The following is a 27,506-nucleotide window of genomic DNA, read 5'->3' as shown; positions in this document are numbered from 1 at the left end:
GACAGTAAATATTTATTGCTGCTACTGTTATTGTACTTTGACCGTGACGTGTTGCAATGCTCATACATTACATAACAGGCGGGGATTTGGAAGGAATTATTTTCATCTTCAGGCGTAGATTAAAAAAAAAATACGATATACATTGAAACATTGAAAAGGTGGGAGAACATATGACCGCTTACTAAAAATAGAACATTCTTCTCTTCTTAAATCCTGGGCCCGCAATTTTTCTAATCGTCAAAAATAGCATTAGTTAAACGCTGCCTTCATCTCTAGCATGACGAAGATGATGCGATGAATACGTAATGTTGTTTAATGCCCCATCCACCAGTGACGTAATCAAGGGGTCCCGGGTTCGATATCCGGTAAAGGCACATCGCATGCACAGTGGTTCGGATTCCAATATAAAACTGTAGGTCCAGTCTCGATTAGCCTACCTGCGCATAAAGTGGGCTTAAAACCAAAATAAAATGTAAAACTGCCGTTTAACAACTAAGTTTCACGTAGGCAAAGTTGACATCGACGATTACAAAACTGTATTAACTCTCACTGTTTACTGATCAATCCATATAGGTGTGTGTGTATAGGCACGCAACTTTTCATATCGTTAAAATAGCACGAGTTAAAATTAGCAGTCGTCTTTGCTAGCATGAGAGAAATGCTGCGATGAATACTTAATGAGGTTTCATGCCCCACCGGTAGCGTAATCAAGGGCTCCTCGGTTCGAGGACCGGTGGAGGCACATTGCACAGTGGTTCGGATCTCAATTTAAAACTGTAGGTCCAGTCCCAATTAGCCTATATATACATAAAGTGGGATTAAAACAAAAGTTGTTTTTTTTATTCTGTTTAAAAACTAAGATTCGCGAAAGAAAAGCTAACATCCACGATCACAGAAGTGTATTTAACTCTGGCTGTTTACCAATCCATACAGAGGTATAAATTCCTTACCTTCTCCTTCTCATGATTCACGGATTAAGCACACGCACACAAACCACAGACTAAGTTAAAAAAAAAAAAAAGGGGCAACACTTGGTGGAAAATGCAGGGTCAGTTGCTGACAAAAACACACGCACACAACGTGCACTGTATTAGGTGCATGGAGGAGAAGCACTTCGAAAGCCAGAGACAGCAAGTCCTCGAACTGGGATATAAAAACCGCGATACGTGAAATCGCATTAAAAAAAGCGATAACGGAGACCACACTACTACATGTGCTGCGGGGGTTTGCTGTCGAACACTGCAAGCAGTAACTCCTCCCTCCCCGCCAGGCATCAACGTGGAAACACACACACACACAGTAACAATACACCGCCAACACATACCTGAACCAAACGGCATTCACGTGACACCTTTTTCATCTACGAGAGCATTGCGTCGAGTTAGAACTTCCTTTTTCTTCTTCTTCCTTCCCTTGCCACGCTTTACATATCCGTAGTACATCGCATTTCAGGCCTACACGGGAGCTGCCCCTGCCGAGTCTGTAACCAGCATTGCACTGCCTCCATTGCTCGGTCCGGTGACGCTCGGGTGAAGTCGGAAACGTTCGGCTTCGCTCGGGTCGCAAGAAGTCGATGTTTTGTCATCCGAATACTCAATGTCACTGCCTGAACGCTTGTTGATGAACATGCGATTGGTTACTCGGGTCAAGTTTTCACAAATTACGTTTTCATTGTGCCAAGTGCCAAATACAAACTCTCAGGCATCATTAGTTTGTATTCTGATTTATTAATTACTTAACTGCGAAGATGAGGATGAATGATAAATATGTTGGAGTAACATTTATTATATAAAGCGATACGTTCCAAGGTTCTAATCAGAATATTGCCATATACCTCAGTTTAATGGTTCCATGATTTACATCACCATTAATTAGCATTTGAATCCGAATTCATTACATTCTTGTAGCATCAATAGTTTCCTAAACTATCAAATCAGATAACCATTCTTAAAATGTATTTCCTTTTTGATGTACCAACAACTTTTATTTGTTACGTGTATTGTATGTATGTCAGAATGCATGTCATTCGCCACCAGCTTAAAATTTGTGACAATCGCCACCATGAACGTGACCCATTGTCCCCTCCCCTCAGGCAATGACCGCAGAACCTTCCCCTCCGCCCGCTAGGCGGGCGAGCGACTTATTATTTTTAGTGGAGCATTAGGAGAAGCAGCTTTGAGAAGTAAGCAAGATTTTTGTATGGGAGAAGTAAGCAAGATTTTTGTATGGGTGACACTTTTAAGAGTTGCAGTAAACAATTTTCGCAAATTTATACCATACATGCAGACTTTGGAAGCTCAAAAAACGAAACAAATATATATCCAGTTATATTTGCTCTCTCGTCAAACAAAAGGAAAGAAACATATATTCGACTTTGCCACCTTGTTATTGAGGCCATACCAGAGTGGAATCCAGCGACGCTGACAGTCGATTTTAAATCGGCAGCAATTTCAGCCCTTAAAGTTGTATTTCCCGCAGTAGAGGTAAGAGGTTGCTAATTCCACGTGAGAAAGTGCATCTGGGTAAAGTTCAACATTTGGGACTTGCTTGTGAGTATATGAAGAACAAAGAAGTGAGGATGATCATCCGCATGTGTGCTGCTTTGTCGTTTCTTCGGCCTGAGGATCTTCCCGACGGCTGGCTGGAAATACATCCCAGAGTACCTGACAATGAAAAGCTTTCTGGATTTTTTGACTACTTCGTGGAGAGATGGATGGAAAAGGAAGAGGTTACAGTCGAGCTTTGGAGTTGTTACGACAGGCGTCATCGAACCACCAACTCTGTCGAGGGATGGCACAATAAAATTAATACCGAACTTGGAAGACCGAATCCTCGAATCAAGGACCTCATCAACTGTTTAAAGAAAGAAGCAAACAGCACAGCATGTGCGCTAATAAGGGGCCAGCTCAACATGGAAGGCAAACGAAGGAAGATTGCTTACATGACTCTAGATGACAGACTGGAAAGAACGGTTAAAGAAATATAAAGAAAGTGGTGATATTGTCACTTGTTTGAAGACAATTTCTCATCTCCAAAAACTTTGAAGAGTTACTATAAAGTCCAGGAGCTTAAACGTTGACTTATGAGAGTAAAAAAATGTAAATAATGTAAATATTAGTGACGGAGTTTAATCTGAGCTCAAAGTAAAACTGACGAAGCCAATAGCTGATTTTAAACACGCCTATATGCAATAAAGTAAAATTGACGAAGCCAATGGCTGATTTTAAACACGCCTATATGCAATACATATTGCATGTAGCCAGTCCAAGACGGTCCTGCGGTCATTGCCTCAGGAGAGGAAGGTGGGTCACGCGCAGCTAATGGACTGGTGGCGATTGTCACTAGTGGCGATTGACGTTATCTATTTTTAACCACCCGACCTCCATTGCAGAATGGTTAGAACAGCGCGCTACTACGCCAGAGGTCCCGGGTTTGAATCCCAGCCTTAGTATGGGTGTTCTTTGTGGGTTTCACTTAACAGTTTTCTTTTTCAGAAATTGAAAAAAATAACAGTCGCCAGCTGTAACTCTGAAAACCACTATTCAATTATATTCGCTTACAATTGTTTTAACATTTATTTAGTAAAATAATAAATGTAAGCCTCAAGGAATAATTTCATAACTGAAAAGTTCACCATGGAAGAATGGCATATATCTGGAGATCGGGTGTTTAAAAGTAGCGGTCACATGTGGCAAATTGTGAATAGAATTTTAGGTTTTGCGACTTCTAAAATTCTGCCAATTTTAGCAAGTGGACTTTTGGTATGTAGACAGTACAGTGGTTATGTTCCAAAGACAGAAGGGTTCCAAAGCAGTGCACTAATTTCCAAATCGACAAGTTTGTTATATTGCCGGCAGTTACAACTAGAGGAAGAACCTTCCTGTAACATTAATTTTCTAAATATGTACCTTCAATAAGAGTAATATTTGGTGCAAGTTCCCTCTGATGTTCTGTTTATTTTTATGCAACATATTGCACTTGTCAAGACTGAATGAATGCGATCAAGTAGCGACCAAAATGCTATGTATGTAACGAATATCCACACTTGATGTTTAAAAAAGGAATTGCGTTATATTTTTCATTTTTGAGAGACCAACTTCGGTGGAGAAATCGAAAGTCGGTAACTTAACGCCCATGGCTACCGAGCTGGGTACAGCCACATATATGTCTCACAATGTTTAGCATTTTTATCTTGTTCATTTCACAGTTTTCCTACCTTCTGCGTAAGTCCACCTAATACTCAGATATGTTGACCTGCAGTTTAGAAAGGATTAGATTGATTTGGTGTTTCAAGTCCACTTTATGCACAGTAAGGCTAATCGGGACTGGACCTACAATTTAAATTGGGATCCCACATTGAAATATGTGCCTCCGCCGGCTATCGAACCCGGGACAGTTTAGAATGGAATCCGAACCACTGTGCAATGTGCGTACACAAGCGAACGAACCCGGGTCCCTTTGATTACGTTTCAGCCTCTCCAGGTTAATGGTGACGAAGTGGTGAGAGAACAATGGAACAAAACTTCCGAGTAACAGCGAGTGACTTTTCTTCACTACAGTACCATCTTATCACTTGGAGTGACTGGAAGAAACTCCGGAAAACTCCTCAGCTGTGACGGCTCTCCGCGGGAAAAGCGGAGCCTAGTCTCGGTAATATCAATAGTACAAAAGCAACCCTTATTTTTAAAAAAGAAACGCGTCCATCCACACCGCCAATTATCATCGGCGAACAAAGACATGAACAAACACAGAAATCCTGAATTAAAACAAATTTTCCAGTCTGGTGCTGTCTGTGAGCAGTTTATTTTACCTCTCCATCCCCTAATGCCCACCCCTTCCGCTATCGCAAACGGCTGCGTGCTTCGTTTTCCAGGTAACGTGCAGCACCTGCCTGGGCAGGAGTATTGATCACGTCACAGCGTCAAAGACCAATATCTTATTCAGATTTCCACTGCCCTGACTAAATGCTTCAGCGGGTAACAGATATGATTGTTTTTCCTGTTTCATTATTTGCCTCCCCCGATCGCAAATACGCGTCTGCGGGTCGAGAATTAATGTTGGCAAATAATCGAAATTAAATTACCAGTGTCACCCTTTTTGAAAAACGTTAAAAAAAAATGTTCCATCAACCGACCAGTAATGCTAACAGGAGATTAAAATGAAGGGGAATTCTGTTTGAAATTGGCCCTCGCTATCTCGTCCCGTTTAGCATCACTATATTTGAAGGTACACATTTATAAAGTCGTATACTTGTTGTTTGCCCAAAAAGATGGGCAGCACAGTTTGGAAAGACATTAAATCAGTGCCTAGATCACAAGATAAGAGACAACTTCCACGTCTATCAATAAGACAGCAACCCAAAATCATTCGCATCTCCTTTTACAGGGATACATCGTTCATCTGAGCAATCCCGTGAAGTTAGACAGAAACCTTTCGAGAAAAGAAGTTCGCCCAACACGTTTAAGAAGTGGAGTTTATAGAATAGCCAACACTTTTAAAGAAAATGAACAACACTTTTTAAGTTAGCCTCCACAGGTCCACTTTATGCTCAGATATGCTGTCAATACTGGACACAGTTTAAAGTGGGATCCGAATCACTGTGCCTCCTACGGAGTTCGAACCCGGGACATCCAGAATTGTAAACTTCAAGCAGCAAGTCCCTAAACGATTTGATCTGTATTACTTAACGTCGCTTTTCTGCCTCTTTGGCGAATCGCGACAATGAGGATGAGTGATGATATGATGGACTCTTAGAAAGAACACCCACGCCCAGGGGGATTCAAACCACGGAGGTCGGCTATAGAAGGTCTGTTGCAAGAACGAAAACATAGTTTATACTTCCTAAGCTATTATTTCACTTGAAATAATCCGTTCCAAATTCAGTTTACATTTTCACAAAATACTGTACATTACTTGAAATCAATCTTCTCACTAAACAAAAATGTATCGAAATCAACAACTTTAAAACACTGGCATTTTTAAAGCTTCTTGAACTCAGCGAATCTTTGATAATTAACAAACACGCGTACTTTAAAAAACAAATAAACAGTTCTTGTTTGCGAGTGCCAGAAGTTGGTTTGCAACTTTTTAAGGAAAGTTTGCCTGGACACTTTTATTAACGGCTCTAATTCTTGAATGGTTTAACGACATTGAAAAAAATAAGGCTCCGTGAAGTTGATCGGAAGTTTGCTTTTGCAGCAAAAACCAGAACTAATACTCAAATTATCCTACTGTTCTCAAATCTGACAGATTACAATGCCATGCATAGATATCCAATTACCTTTGAAATCGTGGTCTCATTCTTGACATTTCCGAACATCCAGTCAATTCATGTTCTTCCTCAGTAACAGAGCGACGCAAGTATCCAGTCACTGATTAAACAAATGAAGTATCAACCACATTGTTCGTCTAAAAATTAGCACTCATGCTTATCGCAGCTGAGCTCAGTGCTACATACACTTGAGAGTACAGTTTATGTTTTCTTAAACATCACCATGAAACAGAGGAGAGAATTGCAATTTTGCTTTGAATTGTTATCAGGTGTTCAAGACTCTCAGTGGTACGGCGTTTTCAAAACATGAGAGGGTAAGTTGATTTGCTGCACAGTATAATAATGAAAAGATTTACCCTCTCTCACAGAATGACACAAATAACCTTACATATTTCAATATAAATAATAAACCTTTCGGCGATTTAAAGAATTCCAATACTGTATCCTAGTGGTTCCCTACCCTACGCAGAAAAAAACACTTGTTTGGTTGACCAATTTTTGGTAACCATTACCAAGAAATATGTGAGCAAATGGTAGTTTGCCAAAATTACCAAAGAATGGTGTTGATGACCAGTAGTTTTATTTAATACCCACAACTGGCTGATTGATTGATTTAATTTATTTTATAAAACTTCGCTTGTCTGCCACGTTTGGCTAATCGCGAAGACGAGGATGAGTAATGATGTGATAAAATTGATGAAGGGAGCTCGTAACGAGCCCTCATGCCCGGACCGGGATTCGAAACCGGGATCCCTTGCGCGCGCTGTGCTAACCACTCCGCCACGGAGGTAAGCTCTGCCGCCCAAAAGTAACCACTGTTTACAAGCACATATATTCTGGATATTCCAAAAACATTATTTCGCTAGAACTCTATTTCATACTTCCACATAAACTATCCAAAATTGTGTCCTCAACAGATTATTATCAATGGCACTTGTGTGGATAGAGCTAATTTTCAATTGACTAGAACTACCAACCAATACTCTGGATTTCCGCCAACTCATCCGTTCTGCATTTAATTGTAACTAATGTTCACTTCAACGGCTCTACCAACGACCCATTTGTTTTGATGTCGCGGGCTTAATTTACAGTATCATGGAATTGGGTAGGATTAATGGTCATTTTGTTAATACAATCCACTTAACTGAAAGTACCTCCAATTCCGTCAAAGTGAACGGTATTACCATTCATATGATTTATTATTTCCCACATATTTACACCAGCCTAAACACAAGTTTTAAGCATTATTGTTGCTACAACAATATAAACACGCTCCAAAAATGTCTCTACCAAAAAATTAGCTACCGAATTCCAGGCGTTAGTGCTTTATAACAGTCATTTACATGTGAACAGTCTCAATCCGCGTTAGCTGTGCTTTGTGACTGTCGAAAAAATAGAAAACCTGCGCACAAGGTCTACAAACGCCAAAACACTACTACCAAATAACAAGACAAAATGCAATATACATAAAACATGGGTGCTAGTCAGAAACTGGCAACTAGTCAGATATGTTAATGCTTGCAAGTTACTCAGCAATCTGACTAATCATGCTGTTTATATTGGGGGCAAAAGCTTGTACAATGTTTTCATTTTATTTTTGTCATTTAGCGTCGCTTTTATGGCACTTTTGGCTAACCGCGACGATGAGGATGAGTAATGAAATTGATGAAGGAAGACTCCCAAAGAACACCCATGACCAGGCCGGGATTCGAAGCCGGGAGCCCGGACGTTGTAGTGCGCTGTGCTAACGAGATGAGACCTGATATAAAAAAATAGCAGGAAAAGATGAAAAGGTCTCCAGTGAGTACGACGAACGAAAACTACACAATAAATATTTCTCTCGTCGTGAGATACTTCCACACGTTGTTTATTGGTAGCAACTACAAGTACATTTTTTCCTCGATGGAACTAGGTATTCACGAAATTACATACCATTCCTTGTTTTATGTTAATTACTCATGTCTTCTAGCCCAATCGCAATTCTCTCCTCTCATTACACTCGATGAGAAAACAATGGAGAACAGTAAACCGCGTCTCCAACTCGGAACAGATAACCATAAATATCGCTGAAACGCGAACACTACAGTCTTTCTAACAGCATTAAGAGAACATTACTGAATGTTCACAGAGTATCGCTGAGGTGTGAACGCATATAGGTTCTTTCGTTGTGGTCGTGTATAATGTATTTATTATTATATAACAAGCATAATAGAGATACATTAACGCCCATATATTGTTCTTTAATGCATACCCGTATCTTTTCATGATACTTCCTATGCATGCCAAATGAATCTGGCTTCGTCGAAAGAGAGAAGTTTCACTTGTTTAGGAACAAGAGAAACATGCGATGTCGGAAATCCTGTTTTTGATTGCAGACTATGCGTGAACCTTTGTACCTGCTGTTGTTTCTCGCAACAAATATACACGCTGAAACAGCTGAGTGTATTATATTGAAAGTTAATCCACATTTTGAAAAAATAAACATTCTCTTCTCTATATATTTATCTATCCAAACTAATATTGGCTCTCTTCTATATTTTATTATTACAGGGTGGCGGACCATAATAAAATCCATGTATAATTCCAGGTTTTCAAGGCGAACTTTACAAAAATTCAAGGGCACAACAGGTGTTTTCTATAATTTCAAACTAAGGTTTTACCATCTCTCGCAACCCACATACATACACACACACAAATACTTATATTAAATGGTCTGTGCGATTCCAATGAATCCCAAAATTCTAATTCAATTCAATTGAACGGTACATATACGTTCGTATATAATTTAAGGTGCGAGTTTACATTTGACATAGCTACTCAGACTATAAATACATCTACAAACAAAAGTCACAAATGTTACGGGAAATAGTAATCTACGAAAAATTTATAATTCTATAAGAATTTCAAATTTACCTAATCAAATTCAAGATATTTTATCTTGAAATAATCTTCCGTCCATCAGACAGATTGTTCAGCAAAGGATACAAATACAGCAATTCAAAGAATTCTGTTTTATTTTCTACGCAGCTTTCTTCTCCTTCCATGATAAAAACAAAATCTAAACTGTGAAAAACTTGTCTCAGGTCATTAATAAATATGTATCATTTTTTCGTCTACGGAGAAAAATTCAAGCAGATGGAGCCGATAATTCACGCATAATTCCTGGAATTCAAGGACTCCCCTGAGTAGCCACCCTGTATTAATAATATTATTTACATTACAATTATTCGTGTCCTCAATTCTTATTGAAAATTGGTTTGCCTATAAATCTTGTCATTTTAATACATAGCTCCTATTCTTTCTTAAAAGTTTATTTAAGTCCACTTTATGCACAGATATGATAAACGGGACCGGATCTACAGTTTAAAGTGGGCTTCGAATCCCTGAGCCTCTTCCGGTCGGGGGGGGGGGTGATTAAAATGCGACGACACTGCCACTACTTTAATCGGGAAAGCCCTGCAGTGTCTATTCCTACGTTCCTTGGTCAAATGATTACCCACTGAATATTTCAACTGCTACAGCCACTTTTGCACTTCTCGTTGAATGTGCTAAAATGTTAGTGTACAAATTTTCATCCTGCAACTTCTTGGAAATTTCTAATGAATTTTAAAATGTCTATACGTAGCGAGTCAGAACAGTCAATTTATCTATCAGTACATTAAGACACTTTTCTTTTGCAAAATAGTGCTACGATAAACTGACACAAAATGCAAATGAAACTTCCTGTTTCCCTGCCAGTTAATAAGTGTATAACTATGCCTCTCTCCCGCTAAAATCTGTGGCATGAAAGCATCCAATCACTTCCGTTCGTCTATTGCTGGAGCGCTAGCATAGTGGAATGGTCGCAGAGCCACGGTCGTTTTCATGCTAAGATTTTCGTGGAAAGAGACAAGAGCTACACTTCACTTATTGACCAACCCTCGTATATATTATTTCCCATCCTCTTCATAAATAAGAGGCCAACCTCTCTTCCATGTAGTGCTCCCTGAACTACATTTTGAAGACTAACGAGACTCTGGCGTCATGACAGAAAAATCCTCCGATTGAGTTCTGTCCCAACGTGCTTGTGATTGTTCCTTCATCTCTTTCATATTATGACCAGTCATCCTCATCTTCGCAATTAGCCAAAAGTGGCAGAAACGCGAAGTAAAAAAAGTCAAATCGGTCAATCTTCATGATTAATTAATCTTTAAATGCAGGAAAATGTAACTATAATATAATTGTCTGTAGAAACTTTCTATGAGTGGAGGTCTGCAGCTACATTAAATTAAACCCAAAAATGCGCATGAAAAAGATGATTCACCTACGTTGGGCTAATATGAAGCTCATCTGTAACAAAAACTCACATTCCTCTTCGGATGGGTTGTAAACAGAGGAAATCTGCCCACTAACCACCACGGTTAACTCTCTAGTACACGCGCAGGATGCTGAAATCACAAAACTTTAGAGACAAAAGACAGCATCCACAATTGTTGCAGGGTTCATTTAATTTCGCCCGCCCTGGATGCTTACTCGGCGGGGGGAGACAACGCCCTCCTATTCAGCCTTTGTCTCTCTTAGAGAAGCGCTCCTGTGAAAAAAGGAGAGACGAGGAAGAACGAAGAAGGTGCGCAACAGAGAAAACTAATCTTGGTAATGGAACGCTCACAGACATCCCAATGCGAAGAAGACAAAGCGCTAGACTTTTTGGAGAAAGGGCTCGCCTGAATGCATTCCAACTAGTATATACATTTATGATGAAATCCCCTATCCAGATGCTGGCTGACAAATGGACCACAAGGTACAGAGGATTCTAAAAAAAAAACAAAAAAAACGCCGTGTTGATGATTTTGATTTGGTTTATTTTACTTCAATATTTTCTGCCGCTTTGGGCTAATCGCGAAGATGAGGATGAACACCCAGGACTGGATTCGAACCCGAGACCCCTGGCGTTGTAGCGCGAGTTGTGCTAACCACTACGCCAAGGAGGTCGGCCTTATTCGTGTTAAATAGATTGTAAATTTACAATAAATTTCTCTTTCACATTTTTACCCACATCTTCACAACATAATTCATTACGGTTTATGTGAATTGTGTCCAAATGTGAAAAATTAGTTTTAGATCACTAACAGCACGTTACTTTTATTAATTAGAAAGGTTCGAAAATGAAAGTTCTGGTTCAGTGTTGCTCGTGGATGCAAGACATAGACTACACAACAGTTTGTTTCAAGTTCACTTTAAACTCACGACAGCGTAATTGAGACTGGACCTAGTTTAAAATGGATCCCAACAAACTCCACAGGGAATCGAATCCAGAACCCGTTCAGAGAGTACCACACAATGTTTAGAGCGTCTGACAGATACATTTCTATTTTTACTGCACGTTGCTTTTATGTGTGGAAAAGTTATTTTTCGAGGTTAGAGATCGGTTAGTTCACATGAACTCTCCAGCCTAACCATTACCAATTCGTAGTTAGAGATCGGTTAGGTCATTGAACTCTCCAGGCTAACTATTGCCTATTTTGGGGGGAGCAGGGAAAGGTTTTATAAGCTCTTGCCTTCACTCATCTCACCCAACAGGTCGGTATGTGCCGGGCTTGCCCGAGTTGATACCTTCCTGGAGATGAGGCCTGCTCATAAAAGGTTTATTAAACGTTGCTTTTATGTAACTTTTGACTGTAACGGTGCGAAAAACTGAGGGCTAGATAAAACTAGTAGAGAACATCCATGCCCAGAACGGAACTCAAACCCGAGATGTTCGATGGCGACATTGTGGTTTATAGTTGCTTCACTTAAAGACGGAGCATAGAATCTTTTCTCACGCAGATTAACACTGTTTAGAGTAATTCCAGATGAAATCAGATAAAAAAAAAAGTGCTATGGAGAGAATACTAACTAACTACTCCACATCAATGCAGGCCAGAAATTAAATCAACGTATCTAACGGACTGTGAGGTACATAATTATATTCTTCCACAGACTATTAGATGAGTGGAAAAATGGGAAGAATAGGTCCGAAATAACGTTATTTTGTTGCGCGATGTGCAGTAAACAAACAACCAGATTATAACCACAGGCAAGACACTTCAAACAAAAAATCCGAAACTGTTCTTCTGGAAGGAAAAATGGAAACAAGAGAGCAACCGGATACTGAACGACGAAATATTTACCAGATCAATCTCTGTAGCTCGAAGGTCTAATAGAGTGAATGCTCTACTGAGTACCATTGCTAATGGCACTAATTATCGAACACACTGTGTAATTTAACGCAGCGAGCGGGGTTCGTTCGATCCCTCGGCTTTTAATTAACTGAAGTCTGATTGTGTTACGAACAATGCCGAAGCCAATGAAAATGTCTGCACATATGACACAGTACACTGCGTTCAAAGTGAAACTCGTGCCCAAGTTACTGGAATGCAACTATTGTCCGCATCTACATACATCTCTATCTCGTCAATAATGGTTTTCTCTCAGGTTTTCCGAGGACAGAGAGACAAGGATGGAGGAGGAAGGCTCGAGATCGGAAGAAGTGAAAGAAGGTTGTTATGAATTCCAGTGTTCTCCAAAACATGTCCAATGGCGCGAGTGTGCAGACAGCAGCGATGCCAACCCTAGCAGAATAATGCTAAACCTAGAAAAATTTGAGCACTTAGTAGGGTTGGTACTTTTTTTTCCAAAAACAAAACAAACACGTTTTAATAAATGTTTTAAACATTGTTTTAATCAAGAACTGAAAAAACAATTTCTAAATAAATAAAACGTTTGAAACATAATGCCGAGAAGACTTATTTTCTAAGAATAATGATTAATAAGGAAGGACTGTGTTCCTAGTTGTAGTAAAGTAACCGCTTGACTTTAAAATACATATTTATGATATCTTAAATCTCTCATGTAGGCTGTTCGAGAAGCTTCAACCCATCCACAGTTGCCAGGCAAACTACTCAGTCCACGTGGCAGCTATTCTGTTTTTCGAAATACGACATTTTATCGTGAGTGCAACAAAACATTGACATTAACAACTATGTGAGTATGTTAAGTGAGGAACAAAACTGTTTCATCTACATAGTATTCAATTTTAATTAACAATAATACCGTGCATCCATTTCGATCTTCAGCCGAGAGATCGGGAGAAGCGTGGCGGGCGGCGCTGACGGAGATGCCGAATTTGCGGCCTGTAATGCCCGCTTATTTTTATGGACATATGCAGACATTTATATAAATATTGCAAAACGAGCACTAACCTGTGTTATAAGAGTACGATTTTAATTTTAGTAGCTTAGTGGCTGTATGTGCCGATGATTTTGACACGCCCACCTCTTGTGAAACACGGCGTAGAGGTTTGTTTGGAGAACGTTCTAATGCTGCACCAATATCATCGAGTTTTGCTTCGGTTATAATCCGTCGTTTTTGCTTAGGTGTTTTAAAATTTAACGATCCAGTTTCTCGTAATTTAAGGACAAGATGTCTAACCGTATCTCTATGTGGAGGTGAAACGCCTGGGAATTTCTGTACAAATTGCCTACACACGTCTCGACACGAGTCTGTTTTCACGTACGTGTCATACATAAAAAAATTGTTCTAACGTGAACCTTGCGGCTGGCATTCCAATCGTCTCACTGACACAACACACATACACAATGCAATAACACAAACAAGTAACTGCAAGTAACCAAGAATAACACTCTTGCGCACAGTAGGAAATTAACACGCTCTTGGATTACATTGCTCGCCGCTATATTCACAGCTCTGTCTTCATCTAGTCGCGAAGGAACAAAAAAAAACTCGAGCTCAGAGATTTCGAATTGCAAGGAAGCTCACGAACTCCATTCACTTTTAACGGTTTCGTCTGCATCGTAATCTTGATACAGTGTTGCACATTCGAAACCTCCAAACGATTCCCATCGCCACAAAACTCTTTCAAGCATATAAACTTAAGCAGGACATTACTGGTCAAAACTATGATTAAAATGTTTCATTATCTGTGGCTCTTAACATCGTTTCTATAGCGTATTTATTTGTGTATATAAGAGCAGAACTTGGATGAATTACAGAAGAACTTTTGCGTGTTATAACACAGGTTAGTGCTCGTTTTGCAATATTTATATAAATGTCTGCATATGTCCATAAAAATAAGCGCGCATTACAGGCCGCAAATGTCGGCATCTCCGCCAGCGCCGCCCGCCACGCTTCTCTCGATCTCTCGGCTGAAGATCGAAATGGACGCACTAGTAATAATTCATTCCTGTAGATCCTAGCGCAATTTATCAGCATTTAGCATAATTTCACAGGTTAAACAGCACTTTTCTTATCGGGAGGTTGGCAACGCTGCGAGAGAGGGTGTAAATATATCACCTCAGCAAGAAAGCAACCATCTGTCCCTACTTAGATGCGTAATTATTGTAAACTTTAGGGAGCTGTCAGACCTAAGCGACAAACCATAAGCGACGCTTGTCACTTGAAACGTACCTTTAGCAATAAATGAAACATTTCATAGCCGGAGTGGTAAGGCACATGTCGCTTGTCTGTCACTCAGCCCTGGCGGTTTTCTCAATGGCGTGCATCTTCATTCTACTGGTCACGCATGACCACAAAAAGGTTTTTTTACAGACTGGCGGGACCCGTAGCCCAAAGGGGAGAGTTGTGGGGGTCGTAACCCTCCTTTGGTCCGGTGTTCCTAAGAAAAGAAAGTGGAAAAATTGCAAATTATAGCTGACGGCTAAAAAAAGGAAAGCATAACACTTATCCGAAAATCCTCGACACGCCACTGCCGGGGCAAAACTACAGCAATTTGTCACTGGCTTGAGTACTTTTAAGATAGTGCCTGAAAATCAAATTACACGTGTCATCAGTACTAAGGCAGTCAACATAATTGGCGGGCTATGTTTTGGGCGGCCCTGCTGTACATACACCATTAAAAAAGCGTTCCTCTACTTCCACATTGGCGTCAGTGGTCAGCCACGATCAATTTTAACGACGATTGACCTTCAGTCAAAATACTCTGGTTTGTAAGATAATGGTCCTACACGACCATCCTGGAGTTGAACGTAAATAAACGATGTACGAGGAAGGAAAAAGAGTCCGGTGTCCAGTTTCCAGCCATGGCATGGTGCTCCCAGCACTCGAGCTCCTATCTCATTATTCCGGGTCTTTTGTGTTTCCAACTGAGGCTGGGGAGGGAGACGAAGAGGGGAAGACGCGAAGCCGAATCTGCGGAAATTTTCATCACAAACGGACCTGATCTAGCCCCGGGCGAAACATGGGAAAAGAATTATTCTTTTATCCCCCCCCCCCCGTAGTTCGTTCGTACGCGAAACTAGAATTTAAACAAAACAGAATCCTACCAGTTTTCACAGACGAAAAGGCTAGGAAAGGAAACAGATGGCCGAGTCATCCTTTTGTGCGAGCTGCTTCTTGTACAGTCATGGACATTTCTAGGTTGTAGGGATCGTGTTGAGTTTCCGTGACTGTACATTATACTCGTATAAAAAGAAGCCTACATCCTCGATGATGCGGATATTATAATAGCGCGGGAAAGCTTCTGCGCAGACGATACATCGCACACTGAATGGTTTTCCCCACTTCTATTTCTCCGGCAATATGGATACCGCAAAACTTACACTTCGTCCCAGGAATCTCTGGAGCAGACGAACGAAAACAAGTCCTCCGCGCAAGTAGTGACGAGGGCTCGAGAAATGAACGCGGAAGAAGGACAGTGAGTGCATAGAGGAGAAAACGCGGCTGCGGCTACCAGGCTTTTGCGTACCGTTCTGCTCAGCCCACTCACTTTCTCCCCTTCTCTGCCGTTCTACGCGGCCTGTACCACAGATTCTCGAGACAGTGTACTTCACAAGTACTCCTCGCATGTTCATTGTTGACTTTCGACTATGACGCTCAGGGCTTGCTTCTGATTACTCTACGAGAATTGTGGGACCGTGTCTATTTGCAAATACATGCTATGTAACCTGCTACTACAGGGTGGCTCAAAAAGTCACTTAACACCCTCGGTACAAGGCAACTGCAGCGCGCAACGGTGATGACCAATCGTTATCAGGCCAAGGGGGAACCACGTTAACGCCACCCGCACGGTCGGCGGCCATCTTGATGTCCGCCATCTTGAATTCAACTTCAGAATTTTAAATGGAAAGGGGGTGATATGATATATCAAAACAGGCTAGAATTTCACGAGAAATGCAATGGTGAAGGTTTTTTTCAACGTATCTTTAACCAGTAAAAAGTTATGACTGAATTCTTGTACCAATTTGCTCCTTTTCGAGGTGTTAGAAAAATGCCTTAAAATTTGTTTAGCGCATCGGTAACGCATCGAGATCAAAGTGACCTCTAGGGAGAGAAGTTCGCATTCCATTGCAAAAGATTGTAATCGGATACATCCACGAAGAGCTGCGCATTATGAATGGCTGTCGCGAACAATTACCAGTGTAACGCTTCCATTAAATGAAATGTCCTTCACAGTGACAAGGCTAATGTTTATGTTCATAAGGAAGTTCATAAACAGAATATTCGATGCTTTTTATCTGATAACCAGTGGCGTAGCATGGACATTTCGGGTGGGAACGCCAAGTCCGAAGGAAGGGTCGGCTCTTTCTTGCTTAATAATTTACTTATGGTATTAGTCGCCACAGGTATTGTTTATTTGCCTGAAGTCAGCTGGGTTTTTAAATAAAATATCATCCATGCATGTTTAAGCTAGAAAATGAGATGCTTCACTATGCAACAAATGTTTTGAACTCTGGTGTTCCATACCTTCTTTTATATCTTTCTGCATGACGCAAGTCATTAAAAACCTACCTGAATCACAAGCGCCTCTGCACAACAGTAGACGTCATTGTTGTGGATGATCCAACTACTGATTGATTTGGTTTATTTTACTTCGCTTTTCTACCACTTTTGGTTAATTGCGAATATGAATATGAGTGATGATATTGATGAAGGGACACTGACAAAGAACACCCGTGCTCACGCCGGGATTCGAACCAGGGACCTCTGTCGTCTTGGCGCACTTTGCAAAGCACTCTGACACGGAGGTGGGTGGATGATCTAAATATCGTACACTCTACTGACGTAACAGTGCCGATTAGTAATTCAGACCACTGTTTATTACATCTTGAGAATGCTGATAAACATTTTAAAATAATTTTCTCCAGAGACAATTCGATGTTAAGAGTTTTCAAATGAATGCTAAACATTTCCATTGACACAATATTAAGCAGTTAGATAATAACGAAAAAATAATAACAATAAAAAAATAATAGTTTTGCGGGTTAAGTGGTAGGGCAGCCACAGGCTGAATTTCTACCACGAGGACTTCACCAACTTATTTGACAAAAACTGTGTTGATCTTTTAGTTCTAATGCCAATCGCTGTTCGTGCGATAAATTATACAATGCAGTGGTCATTAAGAAGCGGTATATATGAGATTGGTAAAGTTACGTCAGTCAATATTGCGTATTGTAGCATCACATAGCACGAGTTGCATGAGCGCGAAGAACCAGGTAGGAATTCTACCGCTGTCGTCTGCTTCAGAAGGCAGGAAGGGTCACATGAACCAATCACGGTAGACCTCTGCTGCTCCTTACACTGGCGTATGAGAGAGCATTTACGCGCGTGCTGTAGACATCGAAGCTTTCCCTCCAGAAAGGCAGCAAGGAATATAGAGTCTTTTACGCCGAACCTGCTCGGCGTCCGGCCAGGAAAGGCATTGAAAAAAGATGCTAGAACGAGTGTTGAGAGTGGAGCGTTGCAAGCGGATCGCGAAAAATAGCTATTATAATGCCATGAAGGTCAAACATATATGGAATTAGTCAAGTTTTACTTTCAATTCACAGCATTTACGCATTTTTAAAATTTTAAATCTGGGAACGCCGGGCGTACGGAAGTACTATAACGCTACGCCACTGCTGATAACCCATTTTCGACAGATCAAAGCTGAATGGTTAGTGATGGTAAATTAATGGTATGGCGTGCTCTGTGGAACACGATTGGTTACTCAATTTTCCATCAACGGAACCTTAAATGCTTAAGGCTACTTGGATTTGTTAAATAAACAGGTTTCTTCATCTTTGCTTATGGAAGAAGGTGCTTTTTACAGAGTTTTTTTTCAATAGGGAGGAAAACCAGAACACTATGGGAACATCGTGAAGCAGTTTCTGTCCAAAGTTGACAGAAACAAGGGTCGCATATTCTGTATATGAACTTCCTTATGAACATAAACATTAGCCTTGTCACTGTGAAGGACTTTTCATTCAATGGAAGAGTCACACTGGTAATTATTCGCGACACCATTCATAATGCGCAGCTCTTCCTGGATGTATCCGATTAAAATCGTTTGCAATGACATGCGAACTTCTCTCCCTAGAGGTCACTTTGATCTCGATGCGTTACCGATGCGCTAAACAAATTTTAAGGCATTTTTCTAACACCTCGAAAAGGAGCAAATTGGTACAAGAATTCAGTCATAACTTTTTACTGGTTAAAGATACGTTGAAAAAAACCTTCACCATTGCATTTCTCGTTGATATATCATATCAACCCCTTCCCATTTAAAATTCTGAAGTTGAATTCAAGATGGCGGACATCAAGATGGCCGCCGACCGTGCGGGTGGCGTCAATGTGGTTCCCCCTTGGCCTGATAACGATTGGTCATCACCATTACCATGTTGCGCACTGCAGTGGCCTTGTACCGGAGGTGTTAAGTGACTTTTTGAGCCACCCTGTATAATGAACACCACCCATAATGAACAGCTGATCTGAATGGCCATGTAATTCTACCAATCTTCTTCGTTGTGTTCCCTGGTGGGGTTGCAATATCTGTTCAAAAGTGAACGTTGGACGAGGCCTGTGTTTGTGTCTCTTCTGTATTTGTTGCCAAACAATCATTTATTTTTATTCATGAAATGCCTCTTGAACTTTGTTTCGTTTCTCTTTTTGTTACTTCTATTTTTATCTACGATGCAGTACAAACATTTTGCAGTACGTTTGGCAACATCAAGTGTATCCAACTCGTCATTTGCTACGATGCCATGTTTCGAATCCCGGCCTGGGCATGGATATTTGTGAGTGTTCATTGATCAATTTCATCATATCATCACTCATCCTCATCTTCGCAATTAGCCAAAAGTAGCACAAAATCTATTTAGCGAAGAAAAATAAAGAAATCAATCAAATCAAAAAACAACTCGTCATTTGCTAATTGAGAGACGAAAGTGAACGATGTCAGTCGAACACAACTGTATCGAGGTATAACAAAGATCTGTGAATGTATATAATTTGCATAATTCACCAACGAAAATTATTTTAACAAATGTAGCTTACGTGCTTCACAGACAAATGAAGTCAAACTTTGCTACATTGCTAAACGTGACACACACAATACATTTCCGTTAATGCTTTTCATGCATTCAGGTTGTCATCATACTGAAGGGTTTTCTTTTCATTTGTTAGCAGTCGCCACAAAGTGATTCATACTTCTATGAAATCAGTTCATTATTAATATTTTAATCCAATCTCATGTCTAGAACCTTGAATTATGTGTGAAATGTCACACGTAACGCTGGAATGCCACTTTACGAAATTCAACACCTCTGTTGCAGAAAGTCGCCAACGTCCTGCAATTTCGGCATAATTTCGTAAATGAATATACACGAATAAAAGTAATGTATAATTTCCCTCCTATTACATTTACCGCCGACTGAACTCAAAGCGCGCAGAACTTAAAACGTGGCACGCGTGACGTCAATACGACGTGGAAACTGCTTTAATCTCAAAACGAGCTTAATTTGCACGGTGGCACTTCCATGTACGTTGATTTGCGTACACAATAGAGAGGGACTAAATTCTCATTCTCGTCTGAAGGTCCCCTTGTATGTGGTTCGCTCCTCTATAACGTACAAATGGAAATTTACGAACAGGAGTGTCCGCAATGCGCTGCAAGCACTTGCATATTTCATTGCAAGTTCCGCGAGTTTCAGGAAAGTGGACGAGGGCAGGGGGAGAGAATTGCAGGAGGATATGACGATAAAATCATTCCGCTTCTCCTCGTACTGCGGAAAAAAGATCTTCCCGCCTTCAGTCGTAATTTGTGATATGAATTTGTCCCTGCGGCTTGCGCTGCATGATATTGACCCTGCTAGGCACGGCGGTGGGGTTGGTATCCCGATAAGGGTGTGATATTGGAACTGTTGAGAATTATGACGTCTTAAATTCACCTTTATCGCCCTTGCCAAACTGAGTATGATCAATGTGGTAGCTAAGTGCCAAAAAAAAAGTAAAATTGTTTAGTCTCCTAAAGAAACTGAGGCAAGAGCATTCTAAAGTAAATAAAAGAAACGCTGATACATGCTGTTCAACCTCGACAATGAGATCGGTGCATTCCAGACAAGTTTATCATCATGATTTTTGCTTTTGAAACTTGTTTTTCAATTAAATATATAATCCATAAATTATTATGAATATTCACTTTCAGAACTTCTTTCTTTAGCAAAATTCATTGTACACACACAAGAACACGTGAAAATTCAGAGTAAAATGTAAAATTACAATAGGCATGAAATGTATTGGGTGCTACAATCACGTGCATCTAGCCTTCAGGCTAAGGTAACAGAGGTAGCCTACATTATTTCTACATAACAGATCTCCACAATATAAAAGCAACAGAAAAAGTTCATAAACCATAAACAATTTTTCATCTCCTGGCTGATTTATAGTGTTGTAGAAAATGCTGCTTTCTTACTTACATTATAAGTACACAATATCTGGAGAAATTTTCATTGCATATAGGAATTCTGTAGGAAATGCCAACAAGACTAAGATCTATAAAATAATAGACGATAACCTCATCTTCGCCAACTTTTCTGATAATTATGAACGTATTGTCAATGTACTTTAGTTATCAATCAGATACTTTGATATTCTCTAATATCTAGTATTTTAAAAGTGAAAATTTGTTACAGGAATTCGAAGGAACCATAATTTTGCACAAGTCCGAGAATCATATGAATGAAAGAAACAAGGTCTGAGAATCATATGAACGAAAGAAACAAGTTTCTAAACTGAATCTTTTTTGGAAGTGGAATCACAAGAACCGAATCCAGAAGTGGAAGTGAACTACTTCTTCATTTTGCAACTTTTTCTCTTGCAGACTCCAAGATGCACGTAAATTCCAGACAATCTGCAAAATTCCCTGACATTTCCCTGTTTTCCAGATGCGTAGCAACACTGCTCATGCACAAGCCATATCAAAACCGAAGAAGAAAAGGAAACTGACTTATGAGATGAATAGATGATGGTGTTGAGGATTTCATAAGGATTTTTTCATTACATTTGTTTTTTAGCATTGCTTCTTCTTCCCCTTTTGGCTAATAGTGAGGATGAGGAGTGATGATGTGATAAAGTAGATGAAGAAACACTCACAAAGAACACACATGCCCAGGCTGGAAATCAAACCCGGGCCCCTTGGCATTGTGGCAAGTGCCATAACCAATCTGTGAAGGTTGGCAACTTCATGACAAGAACAGAAACTGAAGAAAGAAGATTGTAAATATAGAGAATTGAAATTTGACCTCCATGCCTGAAAAGAGAGGGGATGGGTTCCTTGAATCTATGGTATGTTTTTCTTCTATGCCAAATTCGAGAGAATGTAGATTTCATATTCAGCAGCTTAAGCATCTTCAGAAACTGATACTTTCAAGCAAAATGTTATATCTACACTGGATTATCATTTGCAACCTGGAAGCAATACTTGTCATCGGTCTCCAAGTAGGTTTAATCAGGAGAATGTTACTGCTTTCGAAGGAATAAATTTAGCCTGCACATGACCATTAGCACACCACAAACAAAACATATTCAGATATTAATCAGTAGGGCTGTGTGTTGTGAGGGTTGTGAGGGTTGTGCGTTTATGAAGGTGGTGAAATTTTGTAAGGGTTCCTATTTACACATACTTCATCATCATTTTGAATTTTATCAATCTAGGATACCCTCATATTTTCTCACTCATTATTTTTATTATTTCAATAAGCATTATTCAACAAAAAGAAATAATCAAATAGCAGGAAATTTAAAGTGTTGCACATTCCAGATGGAAGTCACTATATTCTAACATTTAAGAATAGAGGTCTTTATGCTTGTCTATAGTCACCATATTCCATTGAAATTTGAGGTCATTGGGTGGACTGGTGGTTTCTGAATGATCTGGTATGGTATTACTTGCAACGTTTGTTTTCTATTTTTATATAATGTTTACTTTGAATTAATACAAAATATTGGGTGTTAAAACATCAGACAATGAAATACTATAAATACATGTAGAAATTGTATGCAAGATCCTAAGCAAGGCTCATAAGTTGATGAAAAGTAATTTCTTTCCAAACCTTGTGGTGGTTATTTGATATTCTCCTTTTACTTCAATAAAAATAAACAAACACAAAACTATACATACTGTGATTATTAAAAAAAATGCTCTCCATTATTAAGGTATTTAGAAAAATACTGCAAAGAATCAGAACTGCATTTGGGCTTATTTGGTTACTCCTGTCAGCATCTCGTGTCTGAAAAATGACTTGATGATGAATTGACATTCTGTGTCAAGTTAAATTCAAATTTTCACATTCAAGTGGTAGAAATAACAAAACAAGAACCCTGTGGTGCTGAGGGGACAGGTGCGTTTGGCCCTATAGCGCACAGGATCATTGAACCCCTGGTACAATAATCACCTCGAGAATGAACAATAAACAATGTCTTTACATTTTCACATTATTTCGCTAAAATTTCTACACAATAAGTCATGTATTTGTGTCCGTAACACGGCGAACACTCTTGCTGACAAGAACAAACCGCGAATCGGCCACCCTGATACAGACCCCCAGTTGAACCCCCACAGGACAGCTCGTGTCATTGTGAAAGCTTTGTGCGGGAGCAGAAGCTCGAGGAGGGAATAGGGCAAAATACATGGAAGAGGATACTGCAGAACCTATGTCTCCAACCAACGGTCATGCGCAGTTTGTTCTCTCGCAGAAGCTGCGGGGCAAGGCTCCGTTCTCGCTGCTTCCTCCCTTCCAGTGTTGCTGTGTCGGGTTTCAAGTTTGAAGCGCACACATTACATATTCAATCTTCTCTTGTATCATTTTTGCACCGAACTTCTTGGAATAAATGCAAGATTGTGGCAGAGATGGATGAATGGAAACAAATAAAAGCTGGAATTAGATGCGATGAATTAAAATAAAGAAGATACATTACTAAAATAGCTCGTGCATGCATTCAGAGGTTTTTCCTTAAAGGTGGAAACACTTCGGGTTCGCGATAGAAGAGAATGGTACGAAGACGTGACTCACTGTCGCTCGGTGTCAATGTCTCAAGTTTGTTAGTTTTTGAAGTGGTTGGATACTTGTTGGAAAGTATTAAGTGATGCTGTGAGTGAAGTGAGGAATGGACTTTACCTAGGATATGTCATTTGATGCAGTGCAGGAGTTGCTGTCCGCACAGGTAAGAAATGACCGATAGAAATGCACGTAATTAACGTAAACAAACTTCCTTGTCCACTGAAAAAAAATCGTGTGCTGGTCAACCAGCCCCAAATTTGAACAAAGCTGTCGTATATCAATGAAAGGGTCTCAGGTTCGATTTCTAGTATGCACATGCCATTAGTTGCCATTTCCCTTTAATAAATGTAGGACCAGTTCTGACTAGTCGGCATGTACGTCCAGAAGGGAAAAAGGGGGCCGCCCCCAATGGAAATTGAATGCGCCCCCAATGGAAATTGAATGTCAACCAAAAATTATATATTACATGCATATAATTTAATTTCAGTCACAGTAATTTTTGATAATTATTATAAAAGCGTTGCAGTAACTTCAGGCTGAAGGAGTGTTTTTTGCCCCTCCTGGGAAAAAATATATTCCTTGACCCTACTTGAGGACGTCCATGATTTTCCAACAAAAGCCCACTTTTTTCATAAAGGCACAATTTATTGTAGTTTCAGCCCTAAATTTATTCGCACGCCCCTACTACAAAACCTTATACTCCCAGATGAAAAAATTCTGGACAAATCTTTTAAGCCCTCCCCCCATCCTTTTGTTAGGCGAAGAAAGTATTTTTGCAGAAACTGAATGTGTGTCACATGACTTGTGAACCCCTGGGTATATAATGCAGGAGCCGTGCCTGTGAGGGGACCAAATTTAAAAAGGATCCTCAAGTGGTCGGTTCCATTTACTATATGATTTATATAGATCCTCTCCATTCAGACCACTGATATGGACACTGAACATGGATTATGTCAAGTTTTCTCTACTTTGTGCAATAAGCTTTAATTATGAACATTTGTAACACTTTTTTTTAAAATTTCCAGAAAAATGTACAGAACATCAGGAGCCCTGGGAACATTGACTTGCAAATGAAGAAGATTCACTTTGTGCTGTTACATCTAATGGGCACCTGATATGCAGTGCCTTTAATAAGAAAACAATCTGGAGGAGGATTCACCTGTCACCTCCCCTGCCCTTCTTTAGAATTTGAATTATTGCTGTTAAGTCCACTTTATGCACAGATGCATACAGGACTGAACCTACAGTTTAAAGTGGGATCTGAACCACTGTGCAATGTCTCCAACGGGTAATGAACCCTGCTATACCTTTTTCTTTGCGAGTGTGTTGAAAGAACGATGGTCTAGACCAGTAACACAAGCATTATTGTCAATGGCCATACCAAGTTGCAACTGCCAGAATAAGGGTCCACAATAAGACTATGGTGTTGCACTGATGTTATTCTCCATTATATTCACCAGGGATGACTCCTGAACACAGATGAGCACTGCATCGGCAATATAAAGATTTGCTACAGGAAGTACTCAACAATCTTGTTCTGAGTATTCCAATCCAGTGTCAAATCATAAATAATAGGGCTGGGGCATAAGTCATGGCAACTGGGGCAGAGGGAGCTGGTGGAAACTATGGGGAATAATGTCCTACCGTAGCATGCCTCTTTTGTAATCTTGCAATGCTAATGTGTGCTTTCTGATTTGTAGATGCATGTTACACGATTCTATCTTGAAGAATGTTTGCTCACTTCCCTATCCTACACCTAACACACATAATCTGCATTGTTTATATGTTCCTAAGTTTCATGCAGTGCCCTCCTCCATTTGTATATATCAGATTTCCATGCCGGTCCCACATTCTCGTGAAAAAAATAGCTGCCATGACTTATGCCCCAACCATCATATCTATTACAGCACATTGTGCACTGGATTGACTTCCCTATGTGCTGCTCTGGACTTGTGTTAAAAGAGGGAGTACTAGTATTGCATACTCAATGTCACACATTCTACATAAGTGTCAGAATATTGATAGCAATGATGTTTGTTGCTCAATGACATGTAATACTGTTGTATTTATCCATAATTAGACTGTGTATGTATGTAAAACCCATAAATTTGTTGTTTGTGCTAAGTTTACAATATGCATGTGTTCATATCTGAAGACACAACAAGAAAGTTGGAGATACGGATTTTTCATTACTTAAGAAACATGAAAGTTTAAATGGATCAAGTATTGTGTTCTTAGCTTTATAATTATGCTAGTGCTTAATGTGTGTGGGTAGCTTTGGATTAGTCCTAGAGCCACTTTAAGCAAACTATGTCAAAGAAATTCCCACATGGGATTCACCATGCCATGACTGTAGTCAGATGACCTTCCAACAGTAAATGTTGGTATTCACTCAAGTGTGTTTTAAAATCATGCGTATTCTAAGCATGAACAAATCCAGATAAATACATACCTGGATAATATATATATTTGTCTATAGGATTTTGTATGTTCAAGTCCTTTCCCCAAAACTAAACATTCTTTAAAGCAAACTAATCTCTAAATAAAAGTCATCACTGAGAATGGATGATGAACTGATGAAATTTATGGAATAAATCACCCTTGGGTGTTTCTGTGTTAATTTTGAACATAAAATACATAGGAAAATAATGTCTTCCATTCTATTTTTCACCTGATTCCAACACCTTTTTTCCAATATGAGAAAATACTATATCATCCATGCATCCATCATGGCCAGTATAGTTTTCATTGTTTGGTTGCTGTAGTTGCTGTAGATCACTATGTATCTAGCTGTTACAAATGTTATAGCTCGATATGACTATGAAATGCCAGTAACCTAGTCCAGTTCCTACTCATTGTCCCTTGTCAAATTCCCTAATTCTCCCAGTTTCTTTCTGGTATTTTCAAATAAACTTTAAGACCATTCTGTAATGTTTTAACTTACTTTAACTTTGTTTTAGAGTGGAAATATGAAAGCACTGAAAACATCCATGTTTCTTGTTTCTTTTTAACACATTGCATCAAATTAGGGTTAAAATATGTAAAAGAAATACAATTTCACTGCAAGTACAAAAAACGATTCTAGATCTCTGAATATATTTATGAAATCGTTTTTTTTGTTGTTGTTGTTTTTTTTCAATCCATAGATCACTGTAAAATGGTTTTTCATCCGCAAATATGGAACACGTCTATGAATATTGTTATCACAGTATTGGGCCACCCTTGCAAAGGTGTGACTGTGTTTGAATCTCCATGATACTATGTATTTGGCAGTGGTGAAGCGTAATCTTAAGAAGAAGGCAAACAATGCAGTACTTCAAAATTCTTGGTCACATTATTGATATAATGAAATACTTGCTATTACTTACAGCTTACCGTACACAATTTGAAATATCCATGTTTGTTTTGGTAAATTCACAACACACCAAACAAAAAAGAACACTCACTTCAACCACTCGTTCTTCCCACACAAATGGAAAATGTTCCAAAAAGTGATACCAACCCAGTTGTAAAAATTAATGTTCACAGGAGAGTAAAAGAACTGATTTGAAGCTTGAAATTAATTAAGCTTTGGAATAATAGGTTATAACAACTAAAAAAAAATGTCCTGGTTCCTTTCTTTAATAATGTATCATATTAATAATAGTATTTCGAGTTTGATAGCATTTAGGACTTAACGTTTTTGCTATTGCGGGTCTCAGAAGAGAGTGTCGTTGCTTTATTTGCATAAGTCTTGTCGAGAAAACACCAGTTTATTGAATTTTTTTGTATGGAAACTAATGATAAATATCGTGTAAATTATTTGCTAGTTGTCAACACTGGCGTAATTTGAGATGATTGAGGAATGAGATAGACAACAGCCAGTTGTTCTACAGATTCCAGTGCCATGTTTGTCTTAACCCCTGAACATCCTCATTATCGAC

The 27,506-nt window shown here is 39.5% G+C and overlaps 1 protein-coding gene across 3 annotated transcripts in view; it reads right to left on the bottom strand.

The window, feature by feature from the left end:
• The window catches only part of Srrm234 (Serine-arginine repetitive matrix 2/3/4), a 369,905-nt gene that overhangs the window by 330,668 nt on the left and 11,731 nt on the right, over positions 1–27,506 (bottom strand). Inside the window, exon 1 of one of the 3 annotated variants that reach the window (XM_083128351.1) lies at positions 6,281–6,414. The exons of the other annotated variants lie outside the window; for them this stretch is intronic. Within the exon in view, the coding sequence (XP_082984477.1) occupies positions 6,281–6,309 (29 nt within the window). The 5' untranslated portion in view covers positions 6,310–6,414. Of the gene's footprint in view, positions 1–6,280; positions 6,415–27,506 lie in introns of those variants that run through there. 3 annotated transcript variants of the gene reach the window in all.

This window comes from Lepisma saccharinum, chromosome 9 (assembly GCF_977018435.1).
Source record: "Lepisma saccharinum chromosome 9, izLepSacc3.1, whole genome shotgun sequence".
In the NCBI taxonomy this organism is placed as follows: Eukaryota; Metazoa; Arthropoda; class Insecta; order Zygentoma; family Lepismatidae; genus Lepisma; species Lepisma saccharinum.
The sequence above is the reverse complement of the archived record's forward strand: the minus strand, read 5'-3'. Positions and strand labels throughout refer to the sequence as shown.